Here is a 15,978-nt window from a genome sequence, read left to right on the forward strand (position 1 = left end):
AGACCAATTTAGAAAGCAATGCTCTTTCCCCCTCAGGTCAGACAGTCTTTTCTGGCTGATTAAGGCAAGAGCGTCTTTTCTTCAAATTCCCCCACTCCACTTCTTTCTGGAAAAAGCCTAACTCTTTAGGCACCCTGCTTTTTTGATCTGAGACAGATAGCAGATTAGAAACAAGAATCTATCTTCCCCCAGTTTTCTCTCACTGGTTAAAAAGACACCTGTAATTAGATTGGATGTCTGCTGTCATTCAATTCTCGAGTTTTTCTTTGGCTCTGCAATCATTAAGCAGTGGGTAGTTTCTAGTAGGCAGTGTTTTCAGACCATTTGTCATTTTTGTTGCAGCAATTATATTTACCTGACAATTAACCATTGGTTGTGGAGAATTATTTCCAAATATTATGCCTGATACATATATATAGAGAGAGATGGTTCCTACTTTCACTGAAATAAAGAAACATCAGGAACTTGTGTTTTTAAATATTAGTCCTTCAAAATACATCTTCTCAGTAATTACAGAGATTCCTTTTAAGGCAAATCAGTCCTTTAAATTTGTGTGAAATAAAAATGTGTACATGAATCCATTTATTGCAGCGTGAGCTGTTCGTTATAGTAGGTCTTCATACCAAACGGATCCCCTAGTGTTCCCTGCAGTTGAGTGTTAAAATTATTCCAAAGAACAATCCAGGGTACTAATTGGGTCTTGTCATCTGTCTGAAATGGATGAAGGATTTTCTTTAACTTGGCCTCCAAGATAGGCCAGCGGTGTGTCAACAAATGGTTTTACTGGGAGGGGAAGTAAATTTCCATTGATCACACTGGCATATCTCCCAGTTTGTGTTTATATCCTCTCAGTCAAGTCCTAAGAGAAATATGTATTGTGTCTCTTGTTGTTCATAAGCCTGAAAAATGGTTTCTTCTTTGAAATCAGCGTAAAGCACCACCCACTGGCTTCCAGAGGGAATTTTTATTTCAAACTTATTTATAAGCTTCAAAAGAAGTTCTGAGCAAAGTAGCAGGAGGCTATGAGTAGTGTGTTTAAAAGTATGCTTAACTTATTACACAACAGACTTGGCTTTGGGGGCAGAGAAAAGAGAAACTTAGGAGAGAGAATGTGCAATTGGATCCACCCAGTGTGGTTTCTTAGTTGCCTGTAAACAACACACCCAATCCTTAGCAGGGAGTTGGCCTTCGTGTAAATAATGTGTGATATCCTCGGTTCATTTGATTCTGTTTTCAAAATGAGCATGTATAGCAGAATAAGCTGGAAGGGAGGCAGCCGTAATTGATCAAGATTTCCAGGAACATAAACAAAATATTTTCAAAGCAACCTTTTGCAGAAGAATTGGTGTTAAATCATTGTTGCTAGATGGTATGCCCTGGTTCTATGTAATGGAAGGTTAAACAGATTCTTGAAACAACAAAGACACCCTTCAAAATGATCTATTCTTCCAGGGCAATACAAAAGGGGTTTGCCCATTTTTGTTTTGATTGCTTCAGCTTTAAACAGGAATGGTAATTTCAGTACACGGGCACTTTAGTACCTTGCATGAAAGCAAGACATCAATTCTTGAGATGTAATCAGAAAGTACATTGCCTTATGTTTTATTTCCTTTAATCATTCTTCTTCTTTGATGGAGTGCTGGGCTTTCTAATAGAAAAGGGGAGGTTTAGAATTGCAGGCTTAGAAGAATGGTTTAAAATAGCCATCTTTCGTTTTTAAATTGCCAGGAGCCTGGTAATAACATGTCATTTTGAAGGTAATTGTTAACTATACCGTTACATTGATATAAAAAAAGAGATCTACCTGGGAAAATAGATGTTAATAGCAAATATGATATTTCCAAGACAATAATTGGAAATATTTTTGAATGATATACCCTATAGTGCATGGCTGAAATACTGACATGCTAAACAGTTGGTTTTTTCATTTATTAGAGTGCATATCATAGTCTCATTGGTAGGATATTCAGTTAGTGATCATCAGGAGATTTCTTTTCACTGATGTTGTACAACTGTCATTCCAGTTCTCATTCACTTTCTCCCAATTCATTTAAATTACAGTATCGATCACACTGCAATTAAATGTTTTGGGGAAATGAGATTCAGTCCTATTAATCTTACTTAATTAACTATTCTAAATCTTAAGAAAAATTTTACTGCCTAACAAAGTTATTAATAAAATTAATAAAGTAGTTATCTTTAAGATATCTAATAGTTCTGAAATAAAAGACCACTTTGTTGGGGCATAAACTCATAACTGCTCCTGCAGATCATATGTTGAAACAAGTAGCCAGGAATCACTTTGGGAGGGAAAGTAAAAATACTTAGCTATGAAATCACAAGTGTATACGATGTATGGGATTTCTGTTTTCTGGAAGGCCCCTTCCAGGTACATATTTAGTGCCATGGTGTTGTGCATGTTTTACCCTCTTATTTATTTTTGCCAATAATGTTCCTATTTCAGAGTAATCAGTGATTTCCATTGTAGGACTATGGGACCAAATATTGGAAGTAAACTGAGGACGGCATTTTAGGAAATGTTTAGGGAGAATAACAGGCAATCGAGGAGATAGATAACAGAGGTTGTGAGAGAAAAAATAAGACTGTTCAAGATAACTGCATTCATTCATTTGCTGTCAGTTACTTCAGTCTGACACATTGGTATGCCTCTCACATTGTGGATGCTTTACCTGCCCTGGCTCATTCTGAGCAGACTTTAGCTGTTTATTTAGCACAGTAGGACCTGTTCCTTGGATTATCTGCCTAGGCTTAGCAGTCTGAAAAATCACTGGGATTTGGATAGGGAAACTACAAGAAACTCAAAGCCTCTTTTCAACATTTACTGAGCACTTACAATGACTGGGCCACAGGGATTGACACTAAAATGAAGAAAGGAGTAAGACAGAGTGTCTGCCTTCAAGGAGCTCATGTTCTAATGGGAAGATAGAGAAGTAATGAAAAATGCACCCAATAGTGTGATAGATGTAATGATAGAGCTATGCAAAACAGTTGGCACACAGAGGAGAGAGTAACTAATTCTGCCTGGACAGAACATTGGGGAAGAAATGAGCTGAGCTCTAAAGGATAGGTAAGAGTTCCCCAAGCAGACAAGATAAGGAAGGCATTCAGAATAGAGGGAACAGCATGTACAAAAGCAGAGAGGAATGGGACTATGTGAGAGTGATTATAAATAGTCCCACTATAGCTAAAACTCAGCATACGAATGAGAGAGCGATGAAACGAGAGAGTGAAGAAGTAGTCAAAGACCATATAAATCATGGAGGACTTTGCATGCCTTAATAATAAGGAAGGATATGGAGCTATTAAAAGGTGTGGATGATGGTTTGAAGATAGGTATACATGGAGAACAAGAGACCAAGAAATTAAGAAAAACTGAACTAAAGTGAATGGAGAATACAAAACTGGTTCAACATATTTTAAAGAGATAGACCCAACAGGGTGGGGGGTAGAGTTAATAATTAAGTTTAGAAAATGAGGAAAACAAGACCCACGGTGATGCCCACATTACCAACTTAGGTAAATACACACATGTAGTACCACTTATACGATGATTAGGGAGCAAAGGAGGAAAAGCATGTTTTGGTAAGGGGTACAAAAATGATGAAATCAGTTTTAAACTTGTTGAGCTTGAGGTACCTTAGGGGATCCAAATAAAAAGATATAGTAGGTATTTGCACATCAGGTGAGACTCTGGACAGGAGAAAATTTTGGCATGTAGAGAGATGAGAGTTAAAGCTGTGAGAATGGAAGAGATTGCCCAAAGAGAATGATTTCACAGGATTTTCCAGCATTTTCATAAGTCAGTATCTCTATTTCCTGCACTGATGATAGTGAGATACGGTCCAAAAGAGTGGAAAATTCAAGTCCCTTTCTTATATCTTTGAAGTGCATTCTAGCGATATGATTTCTTTTCACGGAAGTAGATTACTTTCCTGATTGTGTTTTGCTAAGGTTAATATTAAAATTGACTGATACTCACTTTTCAGGAACCAGTTGCATAGTGAGGGTAATTTTAAGTCAGGCATTTGTGTGCCCAGCATCAGGAGAAAGTCAGTCAGAGATGAAAACTAAGCCACAGTGAACAGGACATCCTTACAAGTTGGTCATCAAATTCTTTATTAAGGCAGTTAGCATCAGCATTAAAGGAACTGGATGTATTAACCCATTTCACAGATGGGCAAACTGAGGCAAAGCATTGTGGTACGATTTATGGTGGCTCTGCAGTTCAATAAAACCAAGAGTAGTATGTTGCACTCTCAAATTCTTTTATACCAATGCCAAAGCTCCTCCTTGCTTTGCACAATGAGAGAAAAATTAAAATGTTGCTGAAAATGTTGTGTGGTAATTGTTTTTATTTTATTCCCTTTTTTTTTCTTGGATCTAGGAATCATACATAAAGGGAACGGAGAAAATATGTTTATTTCCCAGCAGCCCCCAGTCATATCAACTATAATGGGTAATGGACACCAACGGAGTGTAGCCTGCACCAACTGCAATGGCCCAGCCCATAACAACAAACTCTTTGCTCCTGTTGCCTTAGCTTCTGGCCCTGATGGTAGTGTGTATGTTGGCGACTTCAATTTTGTAAGGCGAATATTTCCCTCAGGAAACTCTGTTGGTATTTTGGAATTAAGGTAAGTCTCTTCTAATCTCTATGTTTACCGGATAAGAAAAAGCAAGAATGAGATAACGTGAAGAGACAAGGCATTGCCAGGAGCAGGATATACAGTTGCCCATATTGTAGCCCTGAAGTAAGATGCAGAAATTAGGGATGCAGGACATAGGTCAGCATGCCTACTCCTCCGACCTGAAGGAAACTTTGAGTACTGCTTTGGAGAACCAGGAAGTGTTGACATCCCTGTATGTGTGGCTTTCCCTGTGTGCACTGCCATCACTGACATGGATCTCAATACTTCCAAGTGCTCAGGTAAGTCACTCAACCCCTTCTGGCCACTACAAAGACTGATTGGAAATACCTATTCTGCTCTAGCACATAGGTGTGTTGCCAGATTCAAAAGGCTAACCTTTCTAAACTCTTCAGGTCCCATCTTTTGAAGTAGTCACTTCATATAAAAGAAAATGTAAGTCTGTGTTTACATGGCATGATAAAAAGGGAAGAATGAGTTTTTTACCCTTAAAAGCTCTATCCCAATGGGGAGAAAAATGATTAAAGTATTCATCTTGAGATTTTCTTATACTGTTCTAGGAATTTTCTTGAAAGTACAAAGTCAAAACACCTTGAAAGGAATTCATACCTTTTAATAGTTAATGTCCTGAACTATGTAAACCATAGTTTAATCAGCTTTGTTTTATCCCTTCGGGCCTATAAGACACAAATACATGCCTTCTGGAGTCCTAGAAAGGGAAAGCATCCACCTCCATCCCATCAGGATAGACAGACCTGTTTCTTCTCCCATAGCTAAATTGGTAGAGCCTTCCTTCTAGTTGGTTGTGGCAGCTTTATCTTTGCCATACATCTTTGGAACTTCAGGCTAAAAGTTTCTCTAGGTCCCGGAAGATTTTGATGCTATAATATATTTTCATCCTATAAACTGATGTATTAAACAATTGTTGCCTCAGGCATCACCTCATTGATCAGAGACTTTGATGGAGCATCTTAAGTGTACAGAGCACCGTCAAGGCTAGTCAAGGCACATGAAAAGTCTTAGGTCATTTTCATTCAACACTTCTGTTCACAGGACCATGGAGATTTGAATACATTTGGACATTCATCTAAATTTCTCGTATTCTTGTGCTTGCTTTGGAATCTACCTCCCTTTTCTCAGACTTAGTTAGTCCTTCACACCTAGCAAGGGAAATCTTCTAGTCCCATGCCCCCATCTATTTTTCACATTAATTCACTCCAGTTTTAATACATTCCTTAATTAGAATTGCAAACGCTGTCATAGAGAAGAAAGCTGTTAAATCCCTTGGCTAATAAAAAAATGGACTGTAAAATTAAGATTTTAGAAAGATAAAGCACATCTATAGAGTCTAGAGAAGGACTAATTCATACCACCCTGCCCTAATCAAATGTTCATATACCTCAGGATGTCGCAGGGACTTGTCATTTCCAGCAGTATATCTCTTTGGGCAACTACTTACTGGGAAACCAAAGAGGAACGCTAGGATTGTCGTACGCCTGGACTTGGAAATGATTTATACAACATTCTAGATTATTTTCAAAATCCTAGAAATGCTCAGTCTACATGATGCCAAACATGGACAGAACACTGAACAATTCATTCACCATCTGAAAGTTTCCAGTCATACAGATAGGGACTGTCAGATAGATAGAGCTCTTGTCTTGCTGAGCCTATATACTGAACCCTATAAAGCTAATCCTATATAGCCATCTCCTCAAAGAAAAAAATCTTAGGATTACCTATAAAAGCAAAGAAAATATTACTATAAAGAAAATCCAGCTAAATATAGTCCTTTTTATTATAATTTAAATGAAAATTTCCCTAAGGTGGAGCAATTGTCATTCATTGATGAGATTCTCCTTGGTCAAGGATCCTTAACAGTTCACAAATTTGCATTATAGTCCAAAGCACCTTATGACCTTCAACACAAAGTCATTTGAAAAATAAAATAGAATAGCCGAAACCGGTTTGGCTCAGTGGATAGAGCGTCGGCCTGCGGACCGAAAGGTCTCAGGTTCGATTCCGGTCAAGGGCATGTACCTGGGTTGCGGGCACATCCCCAGTGGGAGATGTGCAGGAGGCAGCTGATGGATGTTTCTCTCTCATCGATGTTTCTAACTCTCTATCTCTCTCCCTTCCTCTCTGTAAAAAATCAATAAAATATATTTAAAAAAAAAAAAGAAAAATAAAATAGAATAACTTGGACCCTAATTCCAAAGTAATTTTCTCAGTAGAAAGAAAAGTTAGTTTCTGACAGTGTGAAGTATTGTCCAGTCCCTTTATTCAGTCTTACACCACAGCACTGTTTTCTCCCATTGTCACAGCTCTTCAAACACAAAGGCTTGCACACACCATGAGCTCACACACCCAGGCTCTCCCACTTAGCCTGAGTCTCCCTAGCTGGCTCTTCTGAGCTAACATCCTTTAGAGTAGCTCTTCTTAACATTTTTTTTTAATTCTCAGACCCATTAAGAATCTATAGGAGTAGGCAAAAATAAGTTTACAGTTGTTGATATGGAAAAAATATATAATACAAGAATAAATAATAATACAAGAACAAGCTCTGTGATTTGTGTACTCACAACTGTAAACCTATTTTTGCCTACTCCGGTATTAAAGACTGTGGACCCCCTCCCCAGAAAAAAACAGATTCAGATAAAATCATACATGTAATTTCAGGTTCTCACATATTTTCCTTCTCTCCCTGCATCCCCTCCCCCAGCAACCTACTGTGTGGATGCAGCCCTTTCATATACTCATGTGTAAGAGTCAGTGTATTAGGTTCAAAAAGAAAAAAATAGTTCTCCCTTCTCTACTCCAACACTCCTGTGATTGGCCATCAGAGAAATTAATTGACTGAATATGCAGGAACATTTTGACCTAATTGACAGGTAACTCCCTAACTGTGTGACTATAGTCAAAAACATCAAACCAGTTTATATCAACAAACATTATCTGTCATGTTTACTGAGAAACTAATATAGTGCTTATTAGTTACTATCAGTTACTTTAAAAGTATCTATCCTGGTCAGTAGCTTATACTGTGTACATTGCATCTTTCACATATAATTGGTGAATTTCTCCATTTGCTTTATAAATTTTCCAGATTTAAACTTTCTAGAGAGAAATATGTTGATATAATAACGCTTTGCTATCTTAAGGACCATAATGTTCATTGAGTTCTACTGTATACAGATAAAAATTTCATTTTGTACCAATTTTTTGTTAAAATCTGTTAATTTAGTTGCCCCCCCCCCATGTGCATATAATTCATCTTACTTGGTTGAGTCATTTGTTTCCTTGGAAACACAGACTAATATAGTTATTATGTTATTTGTTGCATTTATAGCTGTACCTAGAAGAGTAATATTTTCAATAGGTTATTACAGAAAGGGATAGAGAATGTTCTGTGTCTTCACTTTCTGTCAGGTTATTTATTATATAAGTTAACTGCTCTGTTCTCTACTTCCCTATCTATAAAATTGACTTCAAGTTAATATTTGAGCATCCTCTTACATGTTTTATAAAGTTTCACTTGTTTTAAGATCCACAGATTATAGTTCTCAGCCCAAAGTTTGATGACATTTTGAAAGAACATAAAGCTTGCTCCTCTAGGATGTCCTTCTAGATTTCCTTCTCTTCCATCTTCTGTTCCATATTGGGCCCCATTGAACAATTCCAGATGCTTCTTGACATTTCAAAAATTGGAAGACTATAGATTTTTTTCTAACTTAGCTCTGCTGATCTAAACTGTCCCCGACCGAGTTCCTTTCATCTGACCTCAAAAATAATTTATTGGTTGCCAATCATTTATTTCATCTAGCTGGTCCCCCACTGGCTGAATGGGGGGGGGGGATAAGGGAAAGTCAGTTATGGCTTTATCATTAGCAATATGCCAAGAGCAACAGTATTATTTCTTTTTATTTAAGTATATAGTGCCTTTTGCCTATTCACTGCAGATTTCACACACATGTACATACCTTAGTGCTTTCTTTCAGTGGGAAATTGAGGTAAGATAATAAAAAAGGAGAGCTTATAACACCATGTAATTAAATGTGTCAAAAATACAATATTTGAAGATTTTTTTAAAGATAGAGTCATTTCTAATTTAAGTCTAGGTATCTCTAGCGATTTGCTTCTCATGTTAAAGATTTATACACACACACTTATTTCTGTAACACCAAAGGGATATCACAGATTTGTGAGCTTACCGTTAGAAGAGTCTAGAGCAGTGGTTCTCAACCTTCCTAACGCCTCGACCCTTTAATACAGTTCCTCATGTTGTGGTGACCCCTAACCATAAAATTATTTTCGTTGCTACTTCATAACTGTAATTTTGCTACTGTTATGAATCGTCATGTAAATATCTGATTTGCAGGATGAATTTTCATTGTTACAAATTGAACATAATTAAAGCATAGTGATTAATCACAAAAACAATATGCAATTATATATGTGTTTTCCGATGGTCTTAGGCGACCCCTGTGAAAGGGTCGTTTGACCCCCAAAGGGGTCGCGACCCACAGGTTGAGAACCACTGGTCTAGAGACTCTTCTAGTCCATAAACACTCTGGTGTAACATAGTGCCCATTACATCCATGACATTTGATCATCTTTACTTTGTTTGATCTCTTTTAATAACAGGAAACTTAAATAGCTCTATAGACAGCTCATTACATCTTTGGAGTACTCTATCAGAAAATTGTTGCTTATATTGAACTAAAATCTGCCTTCATGGAACATCCGCTCAGTAGTGGCAAAGGTTAATGTCTGAAGCAGCCCAGAAGCCATGTCCCTCTTTACCTGATAAACTTTTATCAGTATGAAGAGATATCATAAGTTCCTGGGCTTTTTCTTCTTCAGTCTAAATAGCCCAAGTCCTTCAACTATTTCTCATCAACTATGACTATTTCTTTTTCCTTTGATTATGGTCTTCAGGACACTTTTTAGTTTTCTAAATCTAACAGGGATAAGTATGTAAGTAAAAATAGGAGACACATATCAAGTTCTCTGCAAAAATTCAAATATGAATATCCGTCTTACTCTCCTCTTGTCTTCTAATTTCAAAAAAATCTATTAGAAAACCAATTAAGCATGACTAGAAATGACTTATTCTTTATAAAAACCCTATGCTGTTATTGTTCGAGATGCTGTTAATCTCCACAATTTATTGTGTCCTTTCCGTTAAAATGAAAGAAAGAAGAAAATGAGAGCCTGGCAATTTTTTCTTGGTACCTTGAGTAATTTGGACTGGACAAATGTCAATGTAACATGAAAATTTATCTTGATTTTACTCTTTCCTATACAGTGACTGGTTAATATTTACCACATTGTTCTCAGGACTCAACTCCTGGCATTGACTGAGGGTTAAGTAGAACAGGAATAACACCCACTTGGGGGCAGTTAGCATGCTGAGGGGCAATGGAACTTTTAGAGCACTCTGCTGAAGAAACAAATGGAACCCCAACTTTGAGATCTCTGATAATATCTGAGAAATGACCAAGAACCATCCTTCTGTCAACAGCACTGAAGCTACAAATAGAGAAACACTCATGTAGATTAACTAGGTGGTTACCTCCCCAGTGTGGTCTCATGTCTTATCAGTGGCTTTCAAAGGTTCCCTCCAACTCACCCAAAAACATCTTCACTGGCCTTACATAGTGCCCCAAATTTCTACTCTAGAAAATGTGTTCCTTTGAGTTAAGACATTGTATCTCTAAGCGTTCCCACAAGAACCTCTTTTAGAATGACCCATCGAGCTAAAATCCTCGTTAGTCCCTGGGCATGGATTCATTTGTCAGATTTATTTTCAAAGGAACTGCTAGCTGAAAGCAGGACCCTAAAACACAAGACAGGTAAGTTGTGATAAGGGCTATAGACAGGGCTGGAGCAAGGGGGAGGCTAGTCTTAGATAAGTGTAGTGGCATTGGAAGCACTAAGATGTCAGTGAATGGCAGGAATGGGAACTTGGTCTTCTGAGGAAGAATGCCAGGGAAGGATGAGCAGGAAGGAAAGTCTGTTCTTCAACATTAAATATTTCAGGCTAAGTATTAAGGAAAGAAGCTGAGGAGAGCATGAAGAACAAGTAAAGTGTTGCAGCCACCACTGAGCAGGCCAGGCAAATTCTCATGATTCCAGGTCACTAGACAGCAACTTCAAAGTTGGCATAGTCTCTCTTTCTCCATCTCCCATGTCACGAAAATGTAAAAAGAATAGGTCGGACATCATACTAAGTGAAAGGATACCTATTCTATGATTCCATTTATATGTACTATCCAGAATGGGCAAATCCACATACACAGAAAATAGATTAGTGGTTGCCTGGGGCTGAGGTAGGTGTGGAATGGGGAGTGACTGCTAATGGATACAGGGTTTCTTCAGGAGATGATGAAAATGTCATGGAATTGGATGATGGCAATGCTTACACAACTCTATGGATGTACTAGAAACTACTGAATTGTACTTTTAGAAGGGTGAATTTTATGGTGCATGAATTATATCTCAATTAATTTTTTAATTAAAAAAGTATAGATGGCCCCTTTAATCATATAGATACTGAACAAAATCAAAGATCAACTTCAAAATCCTACCATCAGGAGTGTTCCTTGTTCTAAAAAGATTTGTAATTCTACTCCTTTCTCCTCCTAACTCATGGCAAGCTTCAAGTCATTCAATTGCCAAGTGGCAGCGCCACTGATGGGCAAAGGCCCTTGTGAAGAGCTCACACACTGGCACCTCAGCATGCAGTCAGTTGCTAGCTAGACAGCAGACCGACTTTGGTGGTGGCTCAATGCTAAATCCTTAACTAAAAGTAATTCTGAGACAGAACAAGGTCACACACTGGAAATAAATTCCATCATTTTCACTTCCTCTTTCTGAGATATTAATGAGAGAAGCTGCTCTGCATAATATGGGACATCTTTCCAAATTCAGAGTGACATTATTGGCAGGATCAGAAGCAGCTGCTGAAAAGTCAAACCATCCCTTTCCCCCCTCCTTGCTATCACCTAAGATGATTCTGTACCATGAGAACATGTTGTGGGTAAAATCATGTTTTAATGAGGTCCTTCTAGTACTTTCACAACTCAACTTCCTCCAGGAGGATCAACCATGTAACAGTGATTAAAACCACCCTCCAGCACACTCAGCCAGGATTGTAGAGGCCACAAAAACAAGCAAGTGCCCAGAGACAAAGAAACTCAAACAGGTTCAAATGCCTGAGGCCAGGTTTCTAATCAGAGCTCCCCTTCTTACCTTTTGACCTTTTGTGTCAACCCACAGGATACCTACCCTTTTGAGGCAGGCCAGAGAAAAGGAAAAGTCAGTGGATCGTGACCTGTGGCCCAACTAGTAAAATCCCAGGAATATTGTCTTTAAAGAGCGTTGAATTAGTAGTAGCAGACAGCTTCAAATGAAATCATGTTGTGTCTTTTCTTCTTGCCTGATGTTCTGAAGAATAAGAATATTTTCTAGTTTCGATAAAAAGATTTGTTATCTTTGTGTTTTTCCAAGTGACATAAAGGGCCAGATTTAAAAGGATTTTAAAATTAAAATGACTGTATTTCACAGATGATTATAGTCTTCTAATTCTGGGCAGATTTGACCCAAAGTCAGACTTGTCAGACTGCACTCCCTATGTGAGAAGCCTCATAGCAGATCCCAGAGTGAAATACCCTGTGCCTAATGGCTTATAGACCAGGAGCCCCCAACGTGTTCTGCTTCTTTTGACCTGACAGTGCTGTTTCACCCATTGCAGTTGCCCCTTGGAGCTCGAACAGCTGGAACACACAAGGACCTAGTAGTTGATATACAAGATATTTTACTGAAGCTATTTTGATGCCAGGGACATTCTGTCATGGTCTAAGAGAAAACCTTTATACTTTAAATTTAATTTTTTAATATTGCTGAGTAATGTACTAATGTGCACAAGTAATGTCCTCACCTTATCTCTGAGGTCATATAAGTGTCTTAGGGTTTGGTTTGGGATGCCAGTAATCTTAGAATGTCCCACAAGACCCAGTAATAAAACAGGGATTTTGCATTTTGATAAGGTGGCTTTCAAATCAGAAGCTAGAATGCTCAGGCCCTTTGCAGTGGCTACTTCCTGAAACCTCAGCCCAGCTGTTTTTAAACCTTATTTTGTGTCTGAATCACCAGCTGAGTTTGTTAAAAATAAAATCCCCAGGTTCCTCTCCCACCTCGAGATTCTGACTCAGTATGACTAGGAGAGCCCCAGGAAACTGTAGATATGGCAAGAGCCCGAGTGATTCTGATAAAAATGGTCCAGAGAGGGCTTTTTGCAAAAACTGCCTTAGAGCTTTGCCCACCCACCAAACAGGATGTTCAATCACCTTGATACCATCTTAGCAGGAGAACCAGCAGTGATTGGGTCCACTCAGGCTTGCATATCTGACTAAATGATCCCTCCCCATAGAGTCTCTCTGACAGCCACAAGCTGAGTTAGGATTGGTGTGTCTGGTGAGATTTGCCCTGTTGAATGATACTGATGCCTCTCTATTTGCTTTTACTTGCTACTCGTGGATACCTTGTGCACCCTAGAAACAGAGACACCAGACATAGGTAAGCAAATCACATGGGCAGCTGCCTAATGCCCCTTCTTGCCTAAGAGGCCACTTCCTAATAATGTGCTAACAGGGAAATTTTACTTCTTAACTAAAGTTAAAGGAGTAATGTGAAAGTGAACTTGGAAATTCTAACTCAGGTAAGTTTCTTCCAAAAGAAGAGAACGCCACTAAGTGGGAATTTGCTGGAGGACCAGAATATACTGAAAAGATATTAAGTGAAAGTTTGTTGCTCAGCACTTTAGTGGAAAGCAAGGCCTTAAGTCTCTTCATTTTTTCCTTAGGTGATATCACAACTGAGACTGTATGTTCCAATAGCTTCAATGCTTTCCAGTTGCAGGGAGAGGGGAAATGCAGTGGGCTTCCTCAATCCAGAAATACAGTTGATAAGAATAATAAGAGATAGTGACCACATGATCTTCTTGAACAAGATGTTTCCTTTTTTCTTTTATGTGACCTCGTGGTTTTTAGTTCTTCTCACCAAAAAGAAATAATAGGAAAACTGTAAACTGACCATTTACCAACAATGACACAAAGCTCCAAAATTAATCATAATGAGTATTTCTGTTCAATTTGTTTATGCATTACACTTGTCAAAACTGTTCTAAATTACCTGAAATTACCAAGGAGAAAATTGAATTTGTTCACTTCCGAATGCCAATTGTCATCACAATGGCACTGATAGGATTTTTAATTTGGATTTTGTTTGGGAAGATGCCACTTCCTAAATGCCAGTGCACACGCTCAGCCTTGTTACTTTAGCATAACTAATTTCTTAAACAAATTAGGTTGGTTGTCAAATTGCTTACTGGTAAAGTGTTGCATAGTATTAATTATAAGCATTAATTGCCCATTTTACAATCTGTGTGATTTTTAACTAGCGTGAATGAAGTGATTTTTGTTCAGTTGAAGGGCGTTGCCCAAATGGAAAACTAACCAGAAGGTGACAGTAAGTCTAACAATGAAGTTATAAAAGAAATCTTCACATATCCCAAATTGCAATATGCATTTAGACATGAGGGATTTGAACAAATTGGAATTTAGTCCAGTGTTTTTTCTTTGTCAGGTTTGGCATGTTTTCAGAGAGTAAAAAGAAACCAATCTAAAAAGAGCTGAAGTACACCTGGGAAATGGCATGAAATAGTAAGAAATGACATATCAGTATAGGAGACCTTCCTGACTGTTGGCTGTCAAGAAAATAACATTAATCAGATTTGAATTTGGTTTGTTGGGCTATTCCATTTTCTAAAGGCCAGTGCACAAAGTTTAAGAACAGCTGAGCTAAATAGGATATGCTGCTCAGTTAGAAGAAGGCAAGAACACACTGATTTTTTTTCTTTGCCACCTTTAGAACCAGAATATTCTGAAGGTATTTTGTACTCTCAGTCACATATGATCTAATCTACTCTAGGTCCAGGCACAGGCTTGTTAGTGACCCTGGGCAAGCCCTCTATGTGTCTGGGTTTCCCCAGCTGAGATTTGAGGAGAATGACTATTCTAACTTCCCTCACAGGCACATTGGGAGTATTTGTTAATAAATGAATGTAATACATTCCAAAGTGCTTTTGTACGAATACCATTTCTCTTGGAAAAACAGCCCATGGACTTTTCCTAAACAAAACCTGATTCATCTGGCTTAGGTGAAACTTCCATAAACAGGCTACCGAAGTATTGAAAGTTGTTTTCAGGAAGGGTTGTGACCCTTCTCCTTTAGTCTAGAAAGATATAAGGGCACTGAAGAAATTTTATTCTGAAGGCAAAAATTCAACCAGATATGTAAACACTTTTACTCAAACCTGTATTTAAGCAGTCTTTGCTACAGAGATGCCTTGTCTGACATGACTGCCAAATCAATTCTGGAGTCTGTTGGGGCCCTTTACAGTTTATTTACAGCAGCTGTCATGGTGGTTCCAGGGTTGAAGATGTCCCTGGAATCTACCGGATTCTCTTATTTGATGAAGGTAAGTAGAAAAAAATCAAGTATTCCAATTGGATCTGATTTTTTTGCCAATTAAAACTCTAAACTGGGTCTTTCATCAGTATTTGCAAGCCTTTACTATCCTTCACATGCATAAATATGCTTAGAGGGCAAATACAATTACAAATAGAATCAGGAACATGCCAGTCCTTAAGGATATCTTAATTATTCTGATGACCTCTCCCCTCCATTTTGCTTGGCAAGTAGCCAAGGCCTGAACTCTTCCATGTCTTAGTTAGTTTCATGTCCTTCAGTTCAGTTTAGTTCAGCAGTTACTGAACATCGACCCTGTCAGACACTCTGTTGGCACTGGGGATAGAGAGATGAATACAGTTCCTACCTGCAAAGAGCTCACAGTGTAGTTGCAGGAGAGATATGTGAAAATAATAATGCTTAATGCCCAGCACCCAGATCTCAGTTTCCAATACCATTTTCCAATAAAAGGAACCAGGGGTCCTTAGAGAAATGACTCATTGTAATACTGGGACAGGGATTACATAAGATGAACCTGGAGCATCTTGTAGTTCCAAAAACTAAGGAAGTGCGAAGGAAGGAAGGAAGGAAGGAAGGAAGGAAGGAAGGAAGGAAGGAAGGAAGGAAGGAAGGAAGGAAGGAAGGAAGGAAAGGAAGGAAGGAAAGAAAGAAGGAAGGAAGACCCCACACTAGTGGAGGTATGTCAAAGGGGCACACCAGCCAATAAAAATTCTGCTCCCAAGGGTTAAAGCTAGAACAATTTCAGTAACAAAATAAA

The 15,978-nt window shown here is 38.3% G+C and overlaps 1 protein-coding gene across 3 annotated transcripts in view; it reads left to right on the top strand.

Annotated features, from left to right (window-relative positions):
- Positions 1-15,978, top strand: part of TENM1 (teneurin transmembrane protein 1) — a 596,847-nt gene that overhangs the window by 470,429 nt on the left and 110,440 nt on the right. For 2 of the 3 annotated variants that reach the window (XM_023756535.1, XM_023756543.1), the window contains exons 20-21: positions 4,406-4,655; positions 13,227-13,247. In XM_023756535.1, coding sequence (XP_023612303.1) covers positions 4,406-4,655; positions 13,227-13,247 — 271 coding nt within the window. The remainder of the gene's footprint in view (positions 1-4,405; positions 4,656-13,226; positions 13,248-15,978) is intronic. The other variant, XM_023756550.1, reaches the window with a different exon arrangement.

Source organism: Myotis lucifugus, unplaced genomic scaffold (genome assembly GCF_000147115.1).
Source record: "Myotis lucifugus unplaced genomic scaffold, Myoluc2.0 scaffold_2, whole genome shotgun sequence".
Classification (NCBI taxonomy): domain Eukaryota; kingdom Metazoa; phylum Chordata; class Mammalia; order Chiroptera; family Vespertilionidae; genus Myotis; species Myotis lucifugus.